The sequence below is a fragment of the Thalia democratica genome, chromosome 9 (genome assembly GCF_965202585.1).
Source record: "Thalia democratica chromosome 9, ktThaDemo2.hap1.1, whole genome shotgun sequence".
NCBI classification, from domain to species: Eukaryota; Metazoa; Chordata; class Thaliacea; order Salpida; family Salpidae; genus Thalia; species Thalia democratica.
In genome coordinates, this window is record NC_139173.1 from 37,924,502 (window position 1) to 37,946,970 (window position 22,469).

The following is a 22,469-nucleotide window of genomic DNA, read 5'->3' on the forward strand; positions in this document are numbered from 1 at the left end:
GATTGTTTAAAGTTTAATGCAATTATTTTATAAGTCCTTTTTTGTAAATAAATATTTCTAATATTATTCTAGATTAAATTGGCTTCAAATATTTCGTATTTAAATAATTAAAAATTTAATGTTTGAAATATTAAAAAAAAACAAGTTTGCAAATGATTTAAATTGTTATCATTATTATTCTGATAAAATTTATACTACGTTTGCACAATGTTATTAAAAAGTTAAGAAAATAAAATACTAAAAATTATATCCATCGAAGCGACTTTTGTTAAAATATTTCAAGAAACCGAAACTGAAATATTTATTATTTATGCCTGAGGCCTTTGTATATATGCGACACGTTCTTAACTTCTTTGTTACAAAATATTCTAAACTTTTGTCGAAATACTAAAATTTGTAGTATTGAAAGTATTCATCTCAATGGTATATTTAAAATATATAAAGATATTTTCTGTTAAATATAAAGTTTCAGCTTGGTAAAATTTGCTGTTATGTAATTGTTTTAAAGCTCAAAAGATAAAAAGTCAACTTAAGTTTTTTTTTGAAGTAATTTTAAACAGTTTTAATTTTTGAAATAAGAAATAACTGTTCTAATATTTCAAACTTAAGATTAAAGAAAATTTATTATTTTTCTCTGATTTTATAATTTGCTTTTAATTGGAGCATTCATTTCAATAAAGGTCAATCACTCTAACAATTACGCATCTAATTAAACGTAATTTTATACCATCAAACCGGTATAAACTTTTCGCAATTAAAATCATTCTATTGTTGCAATGGCAGTTGAAAATATAACAGCATATAAAATAACAATACTAGACTTTACGCACAATTTATAGCAAACATTGTCAATTTTTGATGACTTTATTTGAATTATTTTCAAGGTTTGTTAAGGTTACGATTAATGGTAAAAATATTATATTTGTTATTAAAAAATACGTTGGAAATATTTGATATATTAGAGTAAGATATTACTAGCAGGATAAAACCTATTATTTGTAAAAAAACTTTTTAACTTAAAATAAAACATAGTACCTGAAGCTAAGAAATTTTTTTTCGTGTAAATTCACATTATTGTTTTAAAATCAATGGTCATTTATTAATAACTTTTATTTAATTCATGGATTCAAATAATTTATTCATTTTAACAAACTGTGAATTTAAATGTTTATTAAAAGCAAATTTTAACAAAACATAGATGTTTTTTTTTTGTTTAAATAAAAACACAGTACATAAAATAAAAACTTGTATAAATGCAAGTATATTAAAAATTACAAAAGCTTAAAGAAGAAATGAAGATTTATAACTTATCAAAATCTTTGTTAATATTAAATGTCTAAAACTTCCTTTGCTAATAATAATCTTCAGATAAACTTGAGCTGTGTTTATATTCATGTTGATTAATAACGGATTTAATTTGAGATTTTTGTCATTTTTTATAAAGGATTATGCTAAGCCTGCAAAGATTTTGATTTAAGCTGATGATTAATAACCAAGTATTTTGACAACAAGCATTTTTCTTTATAGAACTTTGTAAATTATATCTTGATCAGACTACCTTAAGATTACTTTAGTACAGATATCTACTTAGTACCTATATATTTTTTTTTGTTGAAGGAGATATTTTTAATTTTTTTTTAAATTTGTTAAAGTTGATTATATAGACTCACACTTAAAAAGTGACTTTCAAAGTCGTTATTTATGTAAAAAATATTAATTTATTTTTATGTTAATATTTAAGCAAATAAGTAGGAATGAAAAAATTTTTTCTCGGTCTCATGAAAAAACTATTTTTTAATGTTAATTTTTATTTCTACACTATTTTCTATCAAATCTAAAAAAATTTCATTGCATTGTTCGAAAGTTTGTTTTCAAATAATAATTTGAATGAACATAGAATAATTTGGAACAAATGTATTTTTTTAACTTCTTAAAAGACAGTTGAAACACAAAATTGGTAACCAATCAAGCGTATCGTTAAAATAACTGAAATTGTTGCTAGGCTACAGATTAGCGAAATATTCTTGGTAACAATTTCATGTTGTTATGTAGAAGATACCAGCAAGAATATGTTACGCTTTGAGTTTAAAAGTAGTCTAACAAGTTAGTTATTTGCTCAATGTTAACTTGTTTCAAAAAATTAGGATTTTTAACTAAAAAAAATTGCTTGCACAGTTCAAATTATGCAGGAATTTTTATATCAACTTGTTTTTTTGGTAACTTTCTCAATAAAAATTGGGTTTATAAAAATAATGCTTTATAAAATTTAGTAAAACTAAACTAAGCATTCTTCCAATAATGTTTAACAACTTACTAAAAATGTAAATCGTAATATGTAAAAACAAAAAACATCAAGTTGAGTTATTTAAAAAAACTGCTAACAACATTTTCATTTATGCAATACAAACATATTAGTATTGTAAAAGTATAGGTACTTTTTATTAAAAAAATTACTTAAAAAAGATAATAGTAATGCTTTATAAAATTTAGTAAAACTAAACTAAGCATTCTTCCAATAATGTTTAACAACTTACTAAAAATGTAAATCGTAATATGTAAAAACAAAAAACATCAAGTTGAGTTATTTAAAAAAACTGCTAACAACATTTTCATTTATGCAATACAAACATATTAGTATTGTAAAAGTATAGGTACTTTTTATTAAAAAAAATACTTAAAAAAGATACTTAAAACTTAACTACAAATTAGAGTTTTGATTTAGTTGTGATGTAAACTTAAAAAAAAAAGTCTTCAAAGCATAGTTTGAGAAAAAAATTTAAGAAAATTTTTAAGAAGTCAATGGCAACATAAAAAATAGCAACAATAAAATAGAAACATGGCAAGGTTTTACATGAAATTTAGCATAAAAAGTAGTAGAATTCATAAAATTAAAACTCATACATTAAAACAAAATTATTATTTTAACAACCAGGAACATATTTACACCATTGGTAAGTTATTATGATTTTATAAGGTTGATAAGATGAAGTTATTTGTCTTAACTAAAAGAGATTCCTCGATTTAGTGAAATGTAAAAAGGTTATTCATATAATAAAGTGCAAATTAATTATTTTATTTATTAAACGTTTCAAAGTGCAGTTTACTATTTTATTATACTCTTGTCTGAATTTTTCCCACCGAAACCTGGTATGAATAAAACATTTCATTTGCACATTATAACTTTGTAAGGTTGATAGGATAAACAACAGCATTAAAAAACATAAAGAGAAAAAAGCAATATAATAGTTCAAGTAACTAACCGACCTTAACAAAGTAGTTATCTAATTATAGATAAATATTTCACTTGATCTTATTTAATCCTCACTAATCTAGCTAACATCTATTTTTCCTTGGCTGACCCTTAGCAGAATAGGTTATTATGACGTCATAATAATCACTAAGTAGGTTACATTGAACGCAAGTAGTCATATCAACCACGTTTAATCTTTTTATTATTACGAGGTTATTAGTGTACAACATACATACTGGTAAAGTAAAGTAAGTATGTTAATATTTGATGCCTATTCAGTTTATTCTAAATATACAGTTAACTCGAAACTCTTATTCAAAAGTATTTAAAAAAAACTATTTATTACAATATAGATGTACTCATATTTTATTATTTACAAAGTAAAATAATTACGAAATGATGTTAAAGCTTAACTGTATCACTTAATATAATTTTAGTTCTTGAAAATACATGTTACACCTACAACTTAGTGTACTTTACTTAATAGGTGGTTTAGTTTTTTTACATAGTCTATTTTGTTTACCTTATTATATAATACATAAAAAGGCTGAAATAATTATAGTTCTTTTACGGTTATAAGATTGAAAATATATCATGGTAGATAACTTAGTTGTAAAAAAATAGGTATAATGTTGCCAGGGTTTATTGAATGAAATCAGAATAGAAGCATTGAAATTACTTTAAAAAACATTTAAGAAAATAAACAAAGAAACCTTTTAAATTAAACACTTCTAAAGTATTAATTTTAAATTGAATTTAGTATAAAATTTAAAAAGTAAAAACAATATTAATTAAAAAAATGTTTACACTGTATTTACTTTTGATTAGACTTCATATAAAAAGTTTAAAAAATGATTGTTTTGCCTCAGATAAAAAGAACCTAAATATAGTTTTACTAAACGAAAAATGTTATCAAGCAAAAAAAAAAAACATAAACTATTAAATAAACAAAAACAAAAAAAATTACAGAAAATTTTAATCAGATACTTTTGAAAACTTTAATAATCTTAATATAAACAACTAAATAATACTTCTTAATATTTAAAATTCAACTTTATTATAATAAGTATATTAAATATTTTAAATTAAGTAATTTTATCAATCGCTGGTGTCTTTAAATGAATACAAAAATTACCAAAAATAAAATGTATCTTGAAAATTTTTAAAGTCTCTGAAAATAAAAAAACTGGCAAGAACAAACGTTTTTCAAACAAAAACAAATCAAGTATCAAAAAAAAATGCTAAAAAAAGGAAAATAGTTTAAAAGATTGTGGTAAAAAATCAATTGGTATAAAATAATTATTGTGTAGGTAAAAAAGTTATCAAATCAGTCTAAGTCTAACAAGATTTCTTTATTTTTTTCTTTCCAAATGTGAAAAAGTGTCTCATAAAAATATAAAGTGTTTGAATAAAAAAGGTTTAAATAGCATTTCAATGATAACTTGTGCAAAACATTGCTATTATTTGAAACTTAATTTGTATCACAACTAAAAAGGTGAATATTAACCAACAAAATTTTTAATTTAAAAAGTCAAAAGAATTAAAAAAGGCTCGTTATTGCATTAAAAATGTTGATTTGAAGTTTGTATTTATGTGTCATTATTTATGAAATGATCATGAAAAGTTTTTAAATTAACTCGCTAGGTGTTTTTTAATAGCCACCATAACGAGAACATTTAAGTTATACAAATAATACTAGCACCAAAAGCACATGTAAATTATTTTTTTAAAACTAATTCGAGTTAAACCCTACTTAGTTAACAGGAACTGAAGGTGAAAACTGTTTAAATGTATTTTTATTTTAAATGAAAAAATGGGTTTTTTACAAAGCAACGACTACAACCTTTAATTTGAACTTTTGTCTTTATGAAGTCACTTTCCAAGAAGAACTTTGACGACAAAATTAACGATGGCTGGGGAGGGTTGTTGGGTGTCCAGTTCAGCAAAAAGGTGACAAAAATTCTCAAGGGATCCGCCTTGTTTCCTAGCAACGAATCCGAAGACTCTGTTAGTAATAATCAAATTGAATAAATAGCTATAGTTAAAAAAAAAAAAAGAAGTTGAGAACTTCACGAATAGTTAAAAAAGATAATAAGATATTATTTAGTTATTAAAAAAAAGTAATTTTAGTAGAAGACTTGGTTTGTGAACTATTGTTAAAATAACAAACCTGGAATTTTTAGGACCGTTATATTTTGTAGTGTCCCATGTTCTGTTGTGGGGCGGGGCACAAGAAGGGTCCATACCACAATATTTAACTGAATCAGTTGGGTAGTGTCGTCGGAAAAATAACCTGTAGAAAAATAATTACTTTTATATTAAAAACCGTAAAACATTACTATGATGTAATTTTTTATATAAAAACCTATATTTATAACATTATTTACAACTTCAAAAAAAACTAATATGTATTAGTTTTTGAAAACAACTACTTAGTTATTTTAAAATAATTTGTATTTACCTTAACTAATAAATTTTACAAAGGGTAGTCTGTAAGTTATACCACTTAAAAAAAGTCATGAAAACAACATGAAAGAAAGACGCTATATAAACTTGTATTCACAACTAATTACAAGTATTTGCTGTACAAGAAAATATGTTTTTACTAAGGAAAACTACAAAGGTAATAAATTTATTCAGCATTTTATGAAATTAAAAAGCTTAATGTTAGAACAACAAGCTCTAGTTCAAAACACTGTTATTTAAAAATTCTTTGTTTTCACAGCTGAATACTCTCAAAAATAAAATAGTATTCCTCAACAGATGTGGATAAGAAATAATAATTAAGTTGTTTATACATCTGTGTAAAACTCGGACAAAAAGAAAAAATATTTTCCGATATTGGTTTGTCTGTCAGCATCTTTTATATTTTTTTCTAATCAAAACAAAAACAGTTATTTTGTCTCACGAGCAATAACCTTTCTCTAATTGAAAAGTTTGTAATAACATACATTTGGTTATAAACTAACAATGCAGATTTTTGTGTAGGGTAATAGTAGTAAATCATGCAATTTAAGTTTGTTATTAGATTATATCAAATTTTCTTAGAAAATATTTTACCATGAACTTTTTTTATGAAATTTAAAGTTCATAATGGTTTATTTTAGTTAGTTTTAAACAAAATTACGTAAAATAGTTTTTGAGTTTTTAGTATACCACTCTTCTCGATTTTTCTCAACTGTATTCAAAGGTAAATGAATTTGATTTTTTAGACAATAAAAAATTTAATTTCTTAAGTTGAAGTTATACAATACGTTTAAATTCAACTGTTTATGTATAAAATGCTAATATATGTGAATGTTTTTCATGATATTTAAAAATAAAAACCCTACTTTAAAGTTTGATAACGCCTATCCAGGTTAAGGGCTTATTAATTTTCAATGTTAAAGGTTAAAACCTAAATAGTGAAATATATTTTTATGATTATTTTTATAGAAATCATTTTTCTACATTTTTTGAAGTTTCGACAAAAAGTTTGTATTGACGTTTTTAATAATATGTTTTATTTAAACTTCAAATAAATTAACAATATAAAGTCAAAACTAGAGACATAAACAATGGTTTCTAATTTTTTTTTTTTTACTTTATGTTGCTTTTTTATCAAAAAGCAGAACTAATAAAATACTAACAAAAATAAAAAATGAAAGGACATTCAAAATTAAATTACATGCCATAAATTTTAGTCTATAAGCGTAGAAAATTGACATATAAAGTATTATTCTTAATAAACAAAAACAAAAGATCAAAACCTTCGTATACTTAGAATATGGAACGTTGTTATAGTATACAATTTAAAAAGCTGAGACTCATTTTACACCAAAGAATAAAAAGCTATTAATAAAATTCTAAATACAAACCTTCTAGACATGTCAGTTAGGGTAATTCCTTGAGTTGAAACTTTAAACTGAACGACGGAAGTTTTTATGTTTTGACCTGAAGTTTCTGTACATTCCCTCATCGCTCTTTCTATTGCCTGTGTGAAAAAATGATAAAAAATGTTATATAAGAAAACTTTCAAGATAAATACTTTTTTTATGTATTTTCACTATTCGTTTTCTAAGCAAATTTATAACTTGGCTTATAGAATTTATATTTTATTATTTTAATCTAATCTTATGACAATTAATGTGTTGTTATTTTGCCTGCAAAAGTTTTATTTTAACTATCAAACTAAACTTCTTCAAATCTCCATAAAAAACTTTGGCAGACTGAAAAAAACACTTTGATTTACCAAGTTAAAATTCTTAAACTAAAGTCAGTAAAAAAATATTTTTGTCAAACTTTATTCATTTAGTTGTTGTTTAAAACACTATGATATTAAATAAACTAATTCTACCACATAAATAGAATTTTCTCAGTCAAATTACCCAGTACATGTTGTTACTGACAAAATATTTTATGGAGGTAACTATTCTGAAGCATTAACGTAATGGTTGACAACCTAACAACCTAATAATCATATTGTTTTAACTACAGAAACATAGCGTAAATAATTCACAAACTGTTGAAAAGGTTACCTTTATTTAAATTAGAGATCGTTTGGATTACTTTTAGAAAATTTATAAAAAAAGTTCTTTCATAAATTAAATATGTAGAAAATTTATATTTTAAACTACCAAGGTTTACATGTGAATTTTATGCAATTAAATATAGCCGTTTCACAAATTAAAAGTGTCATTTATCCTTACCTCAGGCCCACTAAGAGCTTCAGTGTGAGCAGATCCTAAGAAGAGGACATTACAAGCAGCACCTTGTTGTAGAAGTTCAGCTGCTGAAGTTGCTACTTCAGCTGAGTCTGAGTCTATCTCTGATACCACTTCTAAATCTGTAAATATGAAGTGAGTAAGTTTTAAACTAAAATATGAGGAAAATAATCTTCAGGAAAAAAAAAACAGAAAAATGATAAAATTGAGTTACAAGTAGTAAATGACCAAATTAGTAATTGTTTATAAAACTACAACAGTCAACTTGTGAAGTATAATTGTATTTCAATTTTTTAGGAATACTGTTATAAAGTTTTATAACCTATACAATTGTAAATTGTGCAGCTAGATAACTATATCTACATTACTAACTATTTGTAGGAATGATAAGTTTACAAGGTAATGCAATGCTTGTAATTGAATGTTGATAAATGAGAGCTGATAAACTTCCAAATACTGGTTCATTAGCACATCCTTTCAATCGAACTCCTCTCATGGAAGGTTCTATCAAGTAATGTCTGATCAGTTCGTCAGATAAGTCCACTGTAGACAATTATAAAGTTAGAACATTTAATAGAAATTAAAATTATAAGTGACTAAAATGAATAAAATTACGCGCAAAAAGTTTTTTTGTTTAAATTAGTTTTTTTACCTATTATGTTTTGGGTTTTTAACATGTTACCTTAAGATGTACTTAAATAATAGTTTTAAACTTTACAGTAACGTTAAAAAAACTACAGGCAACTTTTAAAATATATTTAACAATATTCATACGAACCTCCAGGATCAGCAGTTGCAAGAACAGCAGCAGGAACTTGATGAACTTTCAGGGCAAGACCAAAAGATCCGGGAAAAAACCTGCTGTCCCTAACAACGAAGCTACCAGCCGGTCTATCTCTTAGCATTAGAAGAGCCTGGTGAAATAAAAAACTGTAAAAGTAAGCTAAGTGTATGAAGATTACATCAACAAATAAAATATATTAACATAAGAATCTCCTTAGGTAGATTAAAATCAAGTCTAGAACACCAATCGTTGAATTTTTTGTTTTAAATACTACTAAAGCAATAAAAATGAAAAATTTAATAACTTTAAAAGTAAAAACAAATTTTTATATTTTCTATGAAAATATAAAACTTAAGTGAATTTTCTGTTAAGATATTATTATTTAGTCTAATTTAGTGTATAACTACAAAAATAAAAGTAATTATATTTTTCAATTCAAGTGCTATGTAATCTAATTTATTTATATATGAATTTCTTGTAAAACCTTTTGAAAAGTACATTAAACTTTTTTAATTAGAATTTACGTCAAGCTGAACACAATTTTTAGATTTACAAACCGCAAATTCGTAATAATAAATTATAGTACAATTTTTTTTTACGTGCTTTATATAGTCATTTATATATGTGATTTAATGTCAAATAGAATGTTATACATTAAAACTTTTTTATAAAGTACTTCAATGTGTAAATTTGATTATAGTACAAGTAATTGGTTATCACTAGTAAATTTTGGAAAAGAAAATAGTGTAAAAACAACTACAAGATTTTATTAAAAGGATATCTTATTTTTTACGTATGTCAATTATAACATATACCACACCTCATTTAAAGTGTAGTTAAGTATTCAGCTAATGGATAACTAACTAATTTAAACTACATTTAGTTAAATGGCTGGTCTTGACATAAAGTTTCAAATTTAACTTGTATTTAATTAAGAACAATAATTTATTGCCGTAATATTAAAAAAAAAAATTAAATTGCTTTATATTTTAATAAATAAACGTAATGAAATATCATACACTACATAGCTTTAATAAATGTATTGAAAAATTGTGTAAAAATTAGAGTTTTAGGTAATTATCTTTCACTATTTATTCTAAAGGATGAGTAAAACTAAGTTTATTATCGCAAACCTGTTTTCTATTAATATCAGGTTTGTACCAGTAACTTGTGGTATCCTTGATAAATTTAGGAGTTGCTCCTGAGAGACTTGAACTCGAAAGATCCCTCGTTAGTTGATCTACTTCTGTAAAAATGATAGTTTATAAAAAAAACGAAAAAAAAAATTAGTTGCATAAGCAAGTTTACTTCTTTTAAAGTTAAAATCATACATTAAATTTTAATAAGTTAAAAAGGCAATAAGTGCAATTCTTAACCTTGACTTTCGCAATTTAAACTCGCTTAGTTTTGACAAAAAACGAAAAGTCAAAGAAGAATGCTTCAAATACTCATATAAATTATGTATTGCTCTTGAAATGCAGAAAAGTTTAGAATGGTTCAAAATCACTGTTGTGTTTAAATCTTAAAAGTTTTTAGAAACCTTTTTTGTATCACATTTATTACTTACAACTTTCTTATTTACTTTTTTTTTGTATAAATAAATATCTACATTTAATGAGATTTTTTACCTGCATTTGATGAAGATGAAGTCCTTCCAGAAATAGAAGTGCTTCTTGATGAGGTTCTTCCGCTGTCACAAGAATTCAAGTTGCTAGGATGATTATGACGTAAGTGGGGCACCACATCACCTATTGTTATACAAAATTTGTTTATTAGGATATAATAAATTTTTGTAATTCAGCCATTAAAGTTTTGCAGTGTTTTTTAGTTTAAAGAAGTCTAAAAAAGTTCGCTTAAAAACTAAATTTAACTAAAAGTAGTGAAAAATGAATGATATAGCAGTATATATGAGCAATTTAAATTTAAATGCCCGAGGGAGTAATGACAAATTCTAAATAAAATTCTTTGTTACGTGATATAGCGTGACTAAAAAAGAATTTCCGAACTAGATACAAAATTACTTTCTTGAAAATTTAGACGTAAAGTAGCCAACAAGTTTAAGCTTCGTGATTGTAAAACATTTAATTACTTTTTTAGATTATTTTATCTTACTTTCTATTATTTAAAGTTTTTAAGTTTTAGTTATATTTTATCTTATATTTTTTTAATATCTTTAGTATAGTGGACTATGTGTGTTTTTATCTCACAGCTACTTATAGATAAACCAATGATAAGCAAGTAATTAAACAAACCAATAGAAGAGCTTCTAAGGCTGCTGGACGTATCTTGAATGTTAGCCCAGCCTGGTGATAAGTTAGAGTTGTATGTTTGGGAGTTTCCCTCGAATAAGCTGTTATCAGTGCTACATATCACGTGATTGTCCAATACTATCTGTAAATAATAATTAAACTATAAATTATTAGGGTATGTGTAAATAAATAATAATAGTATAAATTGTTATATTGTCTCTAAAAACGTTTGAATTTTTACTTATAAAAAACGAGTTAAATTTAAAAAACAAATGAAAAGCTTGTACATAAGTTGCTTTTAAAACAGATAAAAATAAACAAAACACTACTTCATCTGTAAATTGGGATAGAAATGAGTCTGGTAAAGTATTTTCGTCATTTTGGTTTACCCTGTTTTACAGATAACAGATGTTAGATAATAAAAAATATCAGTTTAATTTATAAACTATTGTTTGATGTAAAAAATAGCAGTACATACTTGTTTTTCAAATAAAGTTTAAAATATTTTAAGCTTGATTTTAACTATATTACTGTAAATGAACCCTTTTAAATAGTCAAATTTTGAATTTTAGAATAAAAAGTTAAAATAATTAGTTTGTTAGTGATCAAGTGGTAAAGCAGACACGCTTTAAAGTTTTTTTGTCATTTTGATTTTCCTTGTAATAAATATATTTATATATTGAAATATGTCAATTTGTTTTATAACCTGCTACTTACTGTTAAACAATAGTAGTATACATTATTTTTTAGAATTAAATTTAAAACATTTTAAAGCTTAATGTTCAATATTTTACTTTGAAACGACTGCATTTAGTTTAAAGCTTAAACTTTAAATAAAAATAAAAAACCAAATAAAAAAGCTTGTTGGTGATCAAGAGGTAAAGCAGACACGCTTTAAAGTTTTTCGTGGTTTCTGATTGAGAATGAATGATAATGTAACAATAAATTTCATTGTATTTATTGAGCAATAAGCAATCCGTCTTATTTCATTTGATTTATCTTAATGGAAGTATTTAGTAATTTGTTAGTTTCAATTTATATTTAAATTGAACATTTGAAAAGAAATCTAAAAAAATATTAAGTCCTGACAAAATAATTTAGATAACTGTAGTACACGATATTTTTCAAACTTTGTGAAAAATATAAAGTTAAAATAAAAATGTGACCATATAACAAACAAATTTTAAAAATATAATAAGTTAAAAAAACTATTAGAAAAACATAAAGTTTTCTTTGAAACTTAAAAACTAACTCAATAGATGATATTGATGATATTGGATCAAGACTATCAGAAACTGGGTTAGATGTTGTCATGGAATTTGTAATGACGTCATCATTTGTGACATCATCACTTCCGTTTTGTTGGATATGACGTAATAATGAAGTCATTTTTTCTACATTTCCGTTCCAATATTTATGCAATTCTTTATGAAATAAAAATGTTGTTTTTTATCTATGTATAATACCTAAAAAAGTATAATTTACCAAAATGTTTGTTTTTTATAGTTCAAAGTTTACAGACGTTTATAAAACAAATTATAGATTTAAAATTAAAACAGTAAATTTGCCTTTACTTGATTTTAGTTTAACCTATGTAAAAAAACTTTTTACAAAAATTAATTTATTAGTATTAATTTGTTTAAAATAAAAGTATATTTTATAATACTTATAAGCTTATTTAATAAACATAAAAACTTTAGTGATTCTTAGTTGTTAGTAGTATCAAAAAAAAAAGTTCCTGTACAATAAGCTATTTTCTTCAAAAAAGTCTTAAATTTTTTAATACAAAACCATAATGCTTAAGAAACTAAAAAAACAAACTAAAAAATACTACAGCAGTTGAAACAGTTTTACTTTACGAGAATTATTTCACTAAAATGTATTTTTTTACTAAAATATGCAAAAAAGCAAAAAGCGAAACCGCATAAGTTTGTTTAAAAAAGAAAAAGCTTTATGCTTCTCGCATTTCAAAGTTACTAATGTATGTGTTGTTAATATTAACTGTGGCAATTGAACTAAAGCAGCATCTGGTTAGAACCAATTAGTTAAGGGCACTATGCTGCTAAAGAACCACTTCTTAGTCTAAAAACAATATCAAACCAAAAATTTTCTATCATGTGGCGCACAAATTTCAGCTTAAATTAGAAACTATTTTATTGCTAGTTGTATAATGACAAATATTTTTTTATATATATTTAAAAAAATATATATCAAATTTTTGGCCTAGTAAAATATATTTACGAAACCAAAAAAACATAAAGTCAACGAAATAACTGTCAGATCTATGTTTCACAAAATAATCTAAACTTTCTTGACATTAGCAACTTGCTTTTATCTCAAATAGTACTGACAATGAGCTTTGTGAAAATCTCGGAAAGAGTGAATGCTAAGAAAAAGGCAGTAATCTCACACGAGAAACATTTTATTTGAAAAGAAACATTCTTTATTTGTAGTGAGTTGATAAGCTTTTCTGTCATCTGATTACAATAAGTCTGCAATATGTTATATGCAAAACAAAAAATAAAAAAATTATTTAATTAATGTGCTCGTTATTTATTAAAAAAAATTCTTTTATAGAAATTAGTGATTTTCTCTTGTTATGTAACTATCCTAAAATGATAAAAATCTTTAATATTTTCAAACCTTTGGCATAGAGTAGTTTTATGTGTTTAAAAATGTATGAGACAACTATAAGGCACGTGAGGCTTTATTAAAACTTTGAATTTTTGTTAACAATTTCATGGAAAAATACTAAATTTTTGAAAAAATTGTTATTAAAATTATAAAAAGCTTTAATTTCCAGTGACTAAATTATAAAAACTATATTTTCATTAGCTTTTCTTTTCTACCTAATTTCACAAAACACAATGAAAACATTTTAAATGAAAACTCGCTTAACAAAACAAACATTACCTAAAAATCATCTTAAGTTACTGAAAAAATTGAATAGAACAAATACTAAGTTTTTAAACTTGACTTCAGCTAAACTATACGAAAAAACAAAAACAAAAAACTGTTAAAACTTTCATGAGCTCTGCAAAGACAACGCTGAAGCAGATCAAGGGGAAATACAAAGAAGGAAAAACATCTAAAAAAACAAGAAGAAAAAAGGTGATCTAAAAAAGCAAGCGCCTTTTTCTTTTCAGCCTTTCTTATCTTATTTCCACGCTCTATATTATTCCTATCTTATCATAACAACAGAGATAATTGGCACATATTGGAAAGCTTTTGTGATGTCATGAATACAACAACGTATATTATTGTGACGTAAGTAATAAAATGTAGTATTGTATTGTAAAGTAATAAAAGCAGCACATAGACTTAGTTTATTATTGATGCCCTACTTCTGCATTTTGCTAAACTATTTCTAGGATATTTCTAAAAGGAAATCTAGTAGTAATTAAAATAAAAATTAATTTTAAGCTTTTGTATATTTTTGTTAAATGGTCAAATCTGAGTTCTAGTGCTTTTTTTTGTTTATTACTTTATGAAACTTAAACGTATGAAAAATGGTTTAAGCTTTTACAAACAAATTTGTAAACTAGCTATGTAAAAATAATATTTGAATGGCGGCGCTTTAATTTCACGCTTGACCAATTTTCTTCGTTGAATTTAAAAAGGTGTATGGTGATAAAATAGTTAAAAGAAGCGACATAAAAACTCTGTTTAAACAACTAACCGAACTTTATAAGAATTTTTAGGTGCTCATTGAAAGTAAAGGTTATCGACTTATTTTAACAATACAGTGTTAATGACAATTCATAGTCTCATTTGTGCCCAATAAAAGTTTTCACCTACTTAGTTTTAATAAAATTTCCGTTTGATTTGTTTATAGTTGACATTTTTTATTTACTAAAATAAACTAGTTTTAAGGTTTATGCTAATTGCTGTGTATATACACCATCTTGCAAAGAATAACTACACAATAGTACAAAATAGATATGTGTTTTGCTTACATAAAGGAATTCAAGCCATTTGTACAATATTGAAAATTTTCAAATTATATAAAAGCAACGTTAAAAGTTGCATGTAGTCTGCAAAAAATCGAAAATACAAAGATAGATTTTTTTTAGAAGGTTCCTAATATTCCGTCATTAAAAAAATTATTAGTTTATTATTATTTAAGCACCTTAGTTTGTCATTTATAAACATTTATAACTAATTACAATATTGACTTATTTATGAAATGTTTTTTATTTTTTAAATTAATTGGCATTTTTAATAAAGTACTACTAAACTAAAATTTGAAAGGTACTTTAAAAATTTAATTCTCTATATTTTTGTTATACCAAATTTATTTTTTAAAAGACTTAAACATTAATATTTTTGTTCAAAGATAATGTATCGTTACTTTGGCTTACAATGTTAATCATACCTAGATTTTTTATATATTTAGTTCTTATGACAATAACATCTTTAAGTCAAAAAATATATTAATCTCAAGTTTTTAAATATAATATCTTTGTTATGTAAATTCTGTATATATGACTTACTTGTGTTCGAATATGTTTGATTTATTCGATTCTTTAACACTTCTAAATTCTGTTTTAAAAACAAAATAAAACAAAACACTTGACTTTCAATTATAATTTATATAATTTATTTCTACTCTAATTTATTAGTTTAATGATTATAATATAATAACCGATGGCAAAAATAGGTATTTATTATTTAGACTTAAAAGACGCTTTTGTGTAAACATTGATGTAACAAAACTCGCTAAAGATTAATCTTTATTTGTTCAAGTTCTAAGGTGCATTGTTTACAAAAAAAAAATTCAGCTTTATTAAAATTTATAAACGAAACTTAATTTTGAGTTCGTTGAAACTAAACTTACTGTTAAAAAGTTTTAATATTGTTTAGAAAGTAAAGCCAAATTTTTAAATGGGATTATATTTTCTGTACTATAATATAAAGAACACTGAGTTAAGATTAATTTTATCAATGACGTGTTTTTAATTTCTTTACTTAAAATGAAACTACTTAATTTAATATTTATTTTAATTTTAAATAAATTAAATAGAAATAAAAACTATGATATTATTATTTTCTTCTATTTTTTTTTATTAATAGAACTTTTTTAATAACTTTTAAACGATAGACTAATTGTAATAAATATATTTAACCATGGAAATAAAATGTAAAACTGTAAATAAAAACATACAAACCGTTTTATTATGACTTGTAGCATCACTAATTTTATTATTACGTGGCTTTGGTCTATCTGTTACGTCATAATTGTTAGAATAATGGTTGTTTGGCAACCCTTGTTGGGAAGTAGAAATTTCAGAAGTCTTTGTAGATTGGAAAGCTGAAGAAGAATGTCTAAAAACAAAAATAATATTTATTTAACTAAAATAATAAACCAAAATACTTAAAGATAGTAAAACAGAAAGACATACCGTTATAAATTGTATTTGATTAACATTTTGAAGGAAAAAACATAAACTAAATTAATCCTTGTAATTTGAAAATTTAAAGTTTCTTTATCTTAAAAAAGTATATATAATAATAAAAATATGTTAATTTAAAATTTATATAACTTTTACTTATGTCTTTTTTATAACTTTCACAGTAATCACAAAAATAAAAGTTAAAAACAATAATTAAACCTTCAATTTTAAGACATACTTATAGTAAAATTTCGTCACAAGTTTGTTTAAGAAAGTTAATAAGTTTATAAAACACAAAAAACATATGCAATGTTAATATATTATAATAATATGGTTATTTAATCCGACAAAAAATCTGCTCAAAATGTTTGGTCTAAGGACCTGGCTTACAAAAAAGCCCTTCAGCTATCGAGTCGTACACCATTTGAATATATTTTAAAGTTATTGTCAAGGACTTACAATTTTTAATAAGTCAGTTTATTTCAGTTTAAAAAAGATCTTTTGTATAAGTTTTACATGTTATTTTAAAAGTTAAGATTAAATAAATTATAAAAGTCTTTTATCAATGTTTAATGTTTTTTTATTTGTCTGAGTTAATAAGTTTACTGCTCTAATAAATAATGCTTTAAGTTGTTTGTGACTTTTTTATATTCTTTGTGCAACTTTTTTTTGTTTACAACTTTTCTATTTACTCTTAGGCGTCTATTTAAGTAGCTTAATGTATATGAATTGTTAATAGTGTTTTTTGCTAGTAGATTTTTTTACAACGACATGAGTATAAAACATGACCTTATAAATTTATTTCGCACAAAAGTCTAAATGTTTACATGATTACACTTAAAATATGAATTTTAATGTACCAAGGTACTAACAAACTTTCCTCAAGTAAACAAATCAAACAAACTATTAAACGTATTTTTTTTATAAAAACAATTAAAGCTTTATTTTTCTTTTAATTCTCAACAATTAGTTTACCAAAAGTATCTAGGAATCATGAATCTTAAATGGGATAAAAGTCTTAACATTAAACTAATAAATCTGGCCTTGTTGAACTCGAACTTTTTTGGTTTTTATCTTATCTAATTTTTCAAGATTTAATTTGTACTACTGATTATGTCTTTTCGATAAGATTAATTATAAGCTTCTAATACTATTTATAAGGTTTTGGCAACTGAATTAAATGTAATAACTTTCTAAAATATCTTTGTATAAATATCTATTTTTACGGTTTTATGTAAAATCTAAAGGCAGTTGTGACATAAATGTATGTTTAAAAAAAAAATTAAATAATTGAAAACGTACATGAGTTTAGTTGAGTTATTGTTTCGATATTACAAATTTCTAATTTCCTAGATAAAATGTTAAAAGGTATCTGTGGTGAGCGACTCGGTAACCGAAAGGCTTTTTGTGCACCAGGTCCTAAATCCAAATAGTTTACGCGTATCTTTTGTCGTTCAATAAACTAATAATGATGACTGATATTTTTATATGTTAAAGAAATGTTTAAATGTAATCGAAACATAAGTTTCAACTAATAAAAACAGTTGTTTATATACTAAAAGACTTAAACAAGTTATTTCTTAAATTGAAAAAATAAGATGGTCTTCTTATATAAGTATAATAAAATATTTAATAATTTTTGAGCTAGTAATAAAAGTAAAAGTTTTAAAACTGCTCCAGTTTGATCGTTTAACTTTATATAAGCTTGAACAATGCTTAAAAATTTTAAAACTAAAATATGTCTACTTATTTTTCTTAAGAGTTTTAAAATAAGATAAATTTACAAACATAGTTAAAGCTAATTTGATAAATTGAAGAAATTAAGATAAAACTTAACAAAAAATCTAATAATTCATGTACTTTCAAATAAACTTTATGATTTTTACATACACAAGATAAAAAAATAGAACAATGGACAATCAAAACAGGAAATTATTGTTGATAATAAAAACGTGATAAACAGTACAATAGTTCAGCTTTAAACAAAAACGAATCTACGACCAAAAAAGGGAATCACTACAACTAGACTATTATAGAGAACATGATTGGTACACACATGTTTACTGAAGCATATAATTTATAATCTGTATTTTACGTGTATATTCACAATAACAAACTATTAAACTTTTCAACGTACGAGAATTGATTCTATTCAACATGAATCTGAAAATTCAATAAACATTTTCAATACAGCTGTGTACAAAGTGCGTGATGTATAAACGATTTGTCTACTTTAATTTTAACATTCAATATGCAAATAAAACACGGTAGAGTCTGCACAAAAATGCTTGTTTATAAGCTTTTTTGTTGCTGGGCAAAGAAAACTGTTTATTGTACTATAAATTAAGTTTATAACACTATTGTTCGTTATTAGTTGATGAGTTATTCTTACTTTCTATTTTTTAATGATTTCTTTCACTTGCTTAAAAATATTTTTATTTAATTTAGCTACTTAACAATAAAATTTTAATTAAGACGTCAAATAAAAAACTTTAAATAATTTGTTGTTAAATATTTACATTAGCGATTTCTGTTTATTAGATTACAGTAGACTACCGCTTAAGTACGCAAGTTGAACCCGACCAAAAAGTGCGTACTTAGCACGGGAAGTGCGTACTTTTTGACGAAATAGTATAACATGAAATTTAGTTTTTTGTTTTCTTTCTTACAACTAGCCAGCAAATAATTAAGCCAATAAACTAGTATTTTTAATTTAAATAGTATATAACACATAATTCTAATCTGAAATCTTTTTAATAGATTTTAAAATGATTTATTTTTCTATAAAAAGTTTCTACATTATTAATAATTACATTTAATATAGAAGGTCAGTGTCAATCTCTTCACTTTTCTTCAACCACTACATAAGTATTTAGTTTATTAACATTTAATAAGAGGAATGTTACAACCTCAGGCCACTTAGACTACTTAGGATTATTCACCTTAGTTTAAAAGTTGTGAAAGTCTTAGGCTAACTCAGCAGGTTGGCCATTCTACCTGGAAACATAAAATAATCTGGAAAAACTTGATGATTGAGAATTTAGGCAAAAAAAACTGGAATTTCTTAGAAGTTCTAATATAACATCCTTTATTTTGATAAATAAATTGTATATATAACGGCACAGTTAAAAATGTAGGTTGGATTGTATTTTAAAAACTTTTATTTTTCTAGTTTATATTAAATACTTTTCAGATATTTTTAAGAGCATTGAGTTATGTCAGCCATTAAAAAACGATTAACTAAGTTGGAAAGGTAAGAGAAATCTGTGAAAGCAATTATTCAGGTTATTTGTTTATTTAAATTTGATATAGATATATAAAAAATTATAAAAAATATATATAAAATTTAGAATTTTTTTTTTGTCTTTCTGGAAAAGTGCGTACTTTTGGCGTGTTGCGTACCAAAAAAAGTGCTTACTTAAGCGGTAGTCTACTGTATATATATATTTTTCAATATTATTGTCTATTTTATTTGTAAGACTTTTTTGTGTTGTTTTATAAAGTAAAAAGTTATAAAATAAGTAGTTCTTTTCAATTGAGCTACTGTGATTTGTTTTGGTACTTGTTTTTTTTAAATACAACTTTTGTCTAAAACTGAACAAAAAACAGCTTTACTTAGTAAAAAGCCAAAACTGTTTTTTTTTTTATGCGTCCATGTGTATAAAACTGTGTCAAGTTTATCAGAAGAAACATCTAAACTGTCAAAATGTTGCCATATAAAACTTGTGTCGTCTTTTAAAACTATGAGACAACATATCTAAATTGACGTGTTATTTTTGCTACTTAGATATAGGACGCTCTGTGTGACAAAATTGGATTATGACATCACAATTGCAAGCATTAAGCTCGTTTAAAGGTAAGTTGTAAAAACAAGAATTAAAAAAAATTATAAGTCAGGGGTTATTTTGCAAAAAGCTTTTTAGTATTTTTGTTTTAGCAAATACAGTATGTAATTTAGTGTGTGTATTTACAATAAGAATAAACTTTTTGCTTAAAAATTAAGGTGATATTTTATTTCTTTAGTACAGTTGTATGTTTTTTTATACAGTTTTATACCTTTCAATACATTTTTGCAGATAATAAAATGCAACAGAAGTAATCAAATGATAAAATGTTTAAATTTGAGATATGACAGTAAATTCAAAGTTCATTTTAGTAAATTCAAGGTGTTTAAAAGTTTTAATAGTTCACTAAGACAGTTTTTTACATATACCTTATAATTTTGCAACTAATAATTTTAATTTTGTTGCAAAAACATTAAGATAGTCTGTTAAAAAACTACTTTAGTATGTTGATAAAACTATAAGTATAAATATAGATTATATAAAACTTTTAACCACATATTCAAGTTTTTGTTTAGATATTAGACAAAAAATGTTTTTCTTATACTTTACGTTCTCCTTTAAAACGACAAAGATAAATGTGTATAAAAACAATTTGTCAGACTATAGACAAAAACTTGGCAACTTAAATAACGCTTAAAATAAATCAACAAAAAACAAATAAAATTTTAACACAAGCCAAGTTAATCCAGAATAATCTGAAAAAGTTTATTGTTCGCCAAAAACAACAACTGAAAAGTTGCTCATTGAAGTTCAAATAAAGAAACTTTGGTCATACCTTTAATGATTTTTTAGTTTTTAAGTTAATATAAATATTCTTTTTTTAAGACACAGTAGCTTACCAACTTTTTTTCTAAATAAATGCTCAAATGTTTTAGCTCTTAAATAATAAATACAAATCATAAAGAACAAAATATAAAAACAAACTATACAAATTAATAAAAACAAACCGTTTTAAATTTAGTAAATAAAAACAAACTTTTTAGTATTTTCAGTTTTGTTGTTTTCTTCAGCTTGCATTGAATAGATTGCCGAACCTGTAAAATAATTCATTTAACCATACTTTCAATATTTTAAACAAAAGTTTCAAATAAAATTTAGCATGAACAGTTATTTGTTTGTTTACTCAAGTTTATTTTATTTTACTGTAAACTGAAAGGCAGGCCAGTATAATTTAATATTTATTTAGTCAATTTTTGTTTGTTGTTTTTACTTAAAACCGAAAATATGACAAACAAGATCTTCAGTCTCAATTCATTTTACTTATTATTGTTTTTTTGATGAGATTTTAAGAACTATATAACTAAAACTTTTTGAAAGAATTTGTTTCGTTTTAATAACTTATATTCCCTCGTACAACTTATTTATTACCAAGAGCTTCAATAACTAACTTAATAGACTTATTAAACTTGGATTTTTATGTGAACTTGATCGTCAAAACTCTCAATTGCTTTCAAATAAGCTTATCGGTTTTTTATCATGAATGACGTTTTAAGCTTTTAAGAAACTAGTTTAGCATTTGACTAGTGTGTTTTTTAATATCAGCTGAAGTTAGGTTAATAATGTAACAATATTTCGGTGTCTTTTTAAAACCTTTAAAAATAAGCCTTATTTGAACAATTTAGCTTAACGTTTAAGCAAACTGATGATATATAGGTTTGTGTTTAGTTTAATAAATTAATTTTATATCAATCTAAGTATGAATTTACCTTAGTAAAAGCTCGATATACTTATTACAGTCGCTAAAAGTTTCAATAAACTCGAATAAACTGAACACATGCTTACAATTTTCATCTTAATTATTTTAAATCTAGGTTAATTAGTACAGAAATCAAAGTTTATGAAACGCTTTTAAGTTTAATATAAAGAACTTTTTATTACTTTCTTTTTTAATGTTTAAAACTTTAACCTGCACAGATTGAAAATATATTAAATAATTCGATAGTTCAGTAGTAAATAAGCTACACACAAAACTTTAGTGTTATTTTTATGACCATTGATTAGATTAAGCTTGAAATAATTACAACTTTAATGTTGTATAGCAAAATTTAACCTCTGCTTTCTGAGTGTCTCCTGCAAGATTTGTAACTGCTACTCGTTTTTCTTGGAGGGGTGGGGTTTTGAGGGGGAGAAGGGTTTTTCCCACACACGAAACTACCCCCTCTGCTCGAAATGCTGTTAAAAATTTTAAAATACAAATAAAACACAAAGTTGTTGTCTTTAGTAAATTTTATTTCACTTGTCAAAT

General features: G+C 24.1%; 1 protein-coding gene across 2 annotated transcripts; it reads right to left on the reverse strand.

The window, feature by feature from the left end:
• Positions 1-4,427: 4,427 nt before the first annotated feature.
• Positions 4,428-12,448, reverse strand: LOC145844055 (tensin-1-like). Of its 2 annotated transcripts, none has more exons than XM_082951391.1 (11): positions 12,239-12,448; positions 11,316-11,376; positions 10,990-11,128; positions 10,366-10,485; positions 9,871-9,983; positions 8,732-8,867; positions 8,326-8,496; positions 7,939-8,075; positions 7,108-7,223; positions 5,421-5,543; positions 4,428-5,255 (listed from the first exon to the last, which is right to left on the reverse strand). In XM_082951391.1, the coding sequence occupies exons 1-11, from the start codon at positions 12,373-12,375 to the stop codon at positions 5,123-5,125; spliced, it is 1,386 nt and encodes a 461-aa protein (XP_082807517.1). In that variant the 5' UTR covers positions 12,376-12,448; the 3' UTR covers positions 4,428-5,122. The 2 variants fall into 2 exon arrangements, with proteins under 2 accessions (XP_082807517.1, XP_082807518.1); XM_082951392.1 differs by having other exon boundaries at positions 8,717-8,867.
• Positions 12,449-22,469: the final 10,021 nt, after the last annotated feature.

Bases quoted from the DNA above. Each gene is read 5' to 3' on its own strand.
- LOC145844055 (XM_082951392.1), bottom strand. From the start codon at position 12,375: ATGACTTCATTATTACGTCATATCCAACAAAACGGAAGTGATGATGTC. The intron at 11,377-12,238 runs GTTAGTTTTTAA...TCTGTAAAACAG, and splicing joins TCATCAATATCATCTATTGA to GGTAAACCAAAATGACGAAA. The intron at 5,544-7,107 runs GTTTGTATTTAG...ATTTTTCTACAG, and splicing joins CTAACTGACATGTCTAGAAG to GTTATTTTTCCGACGACACT.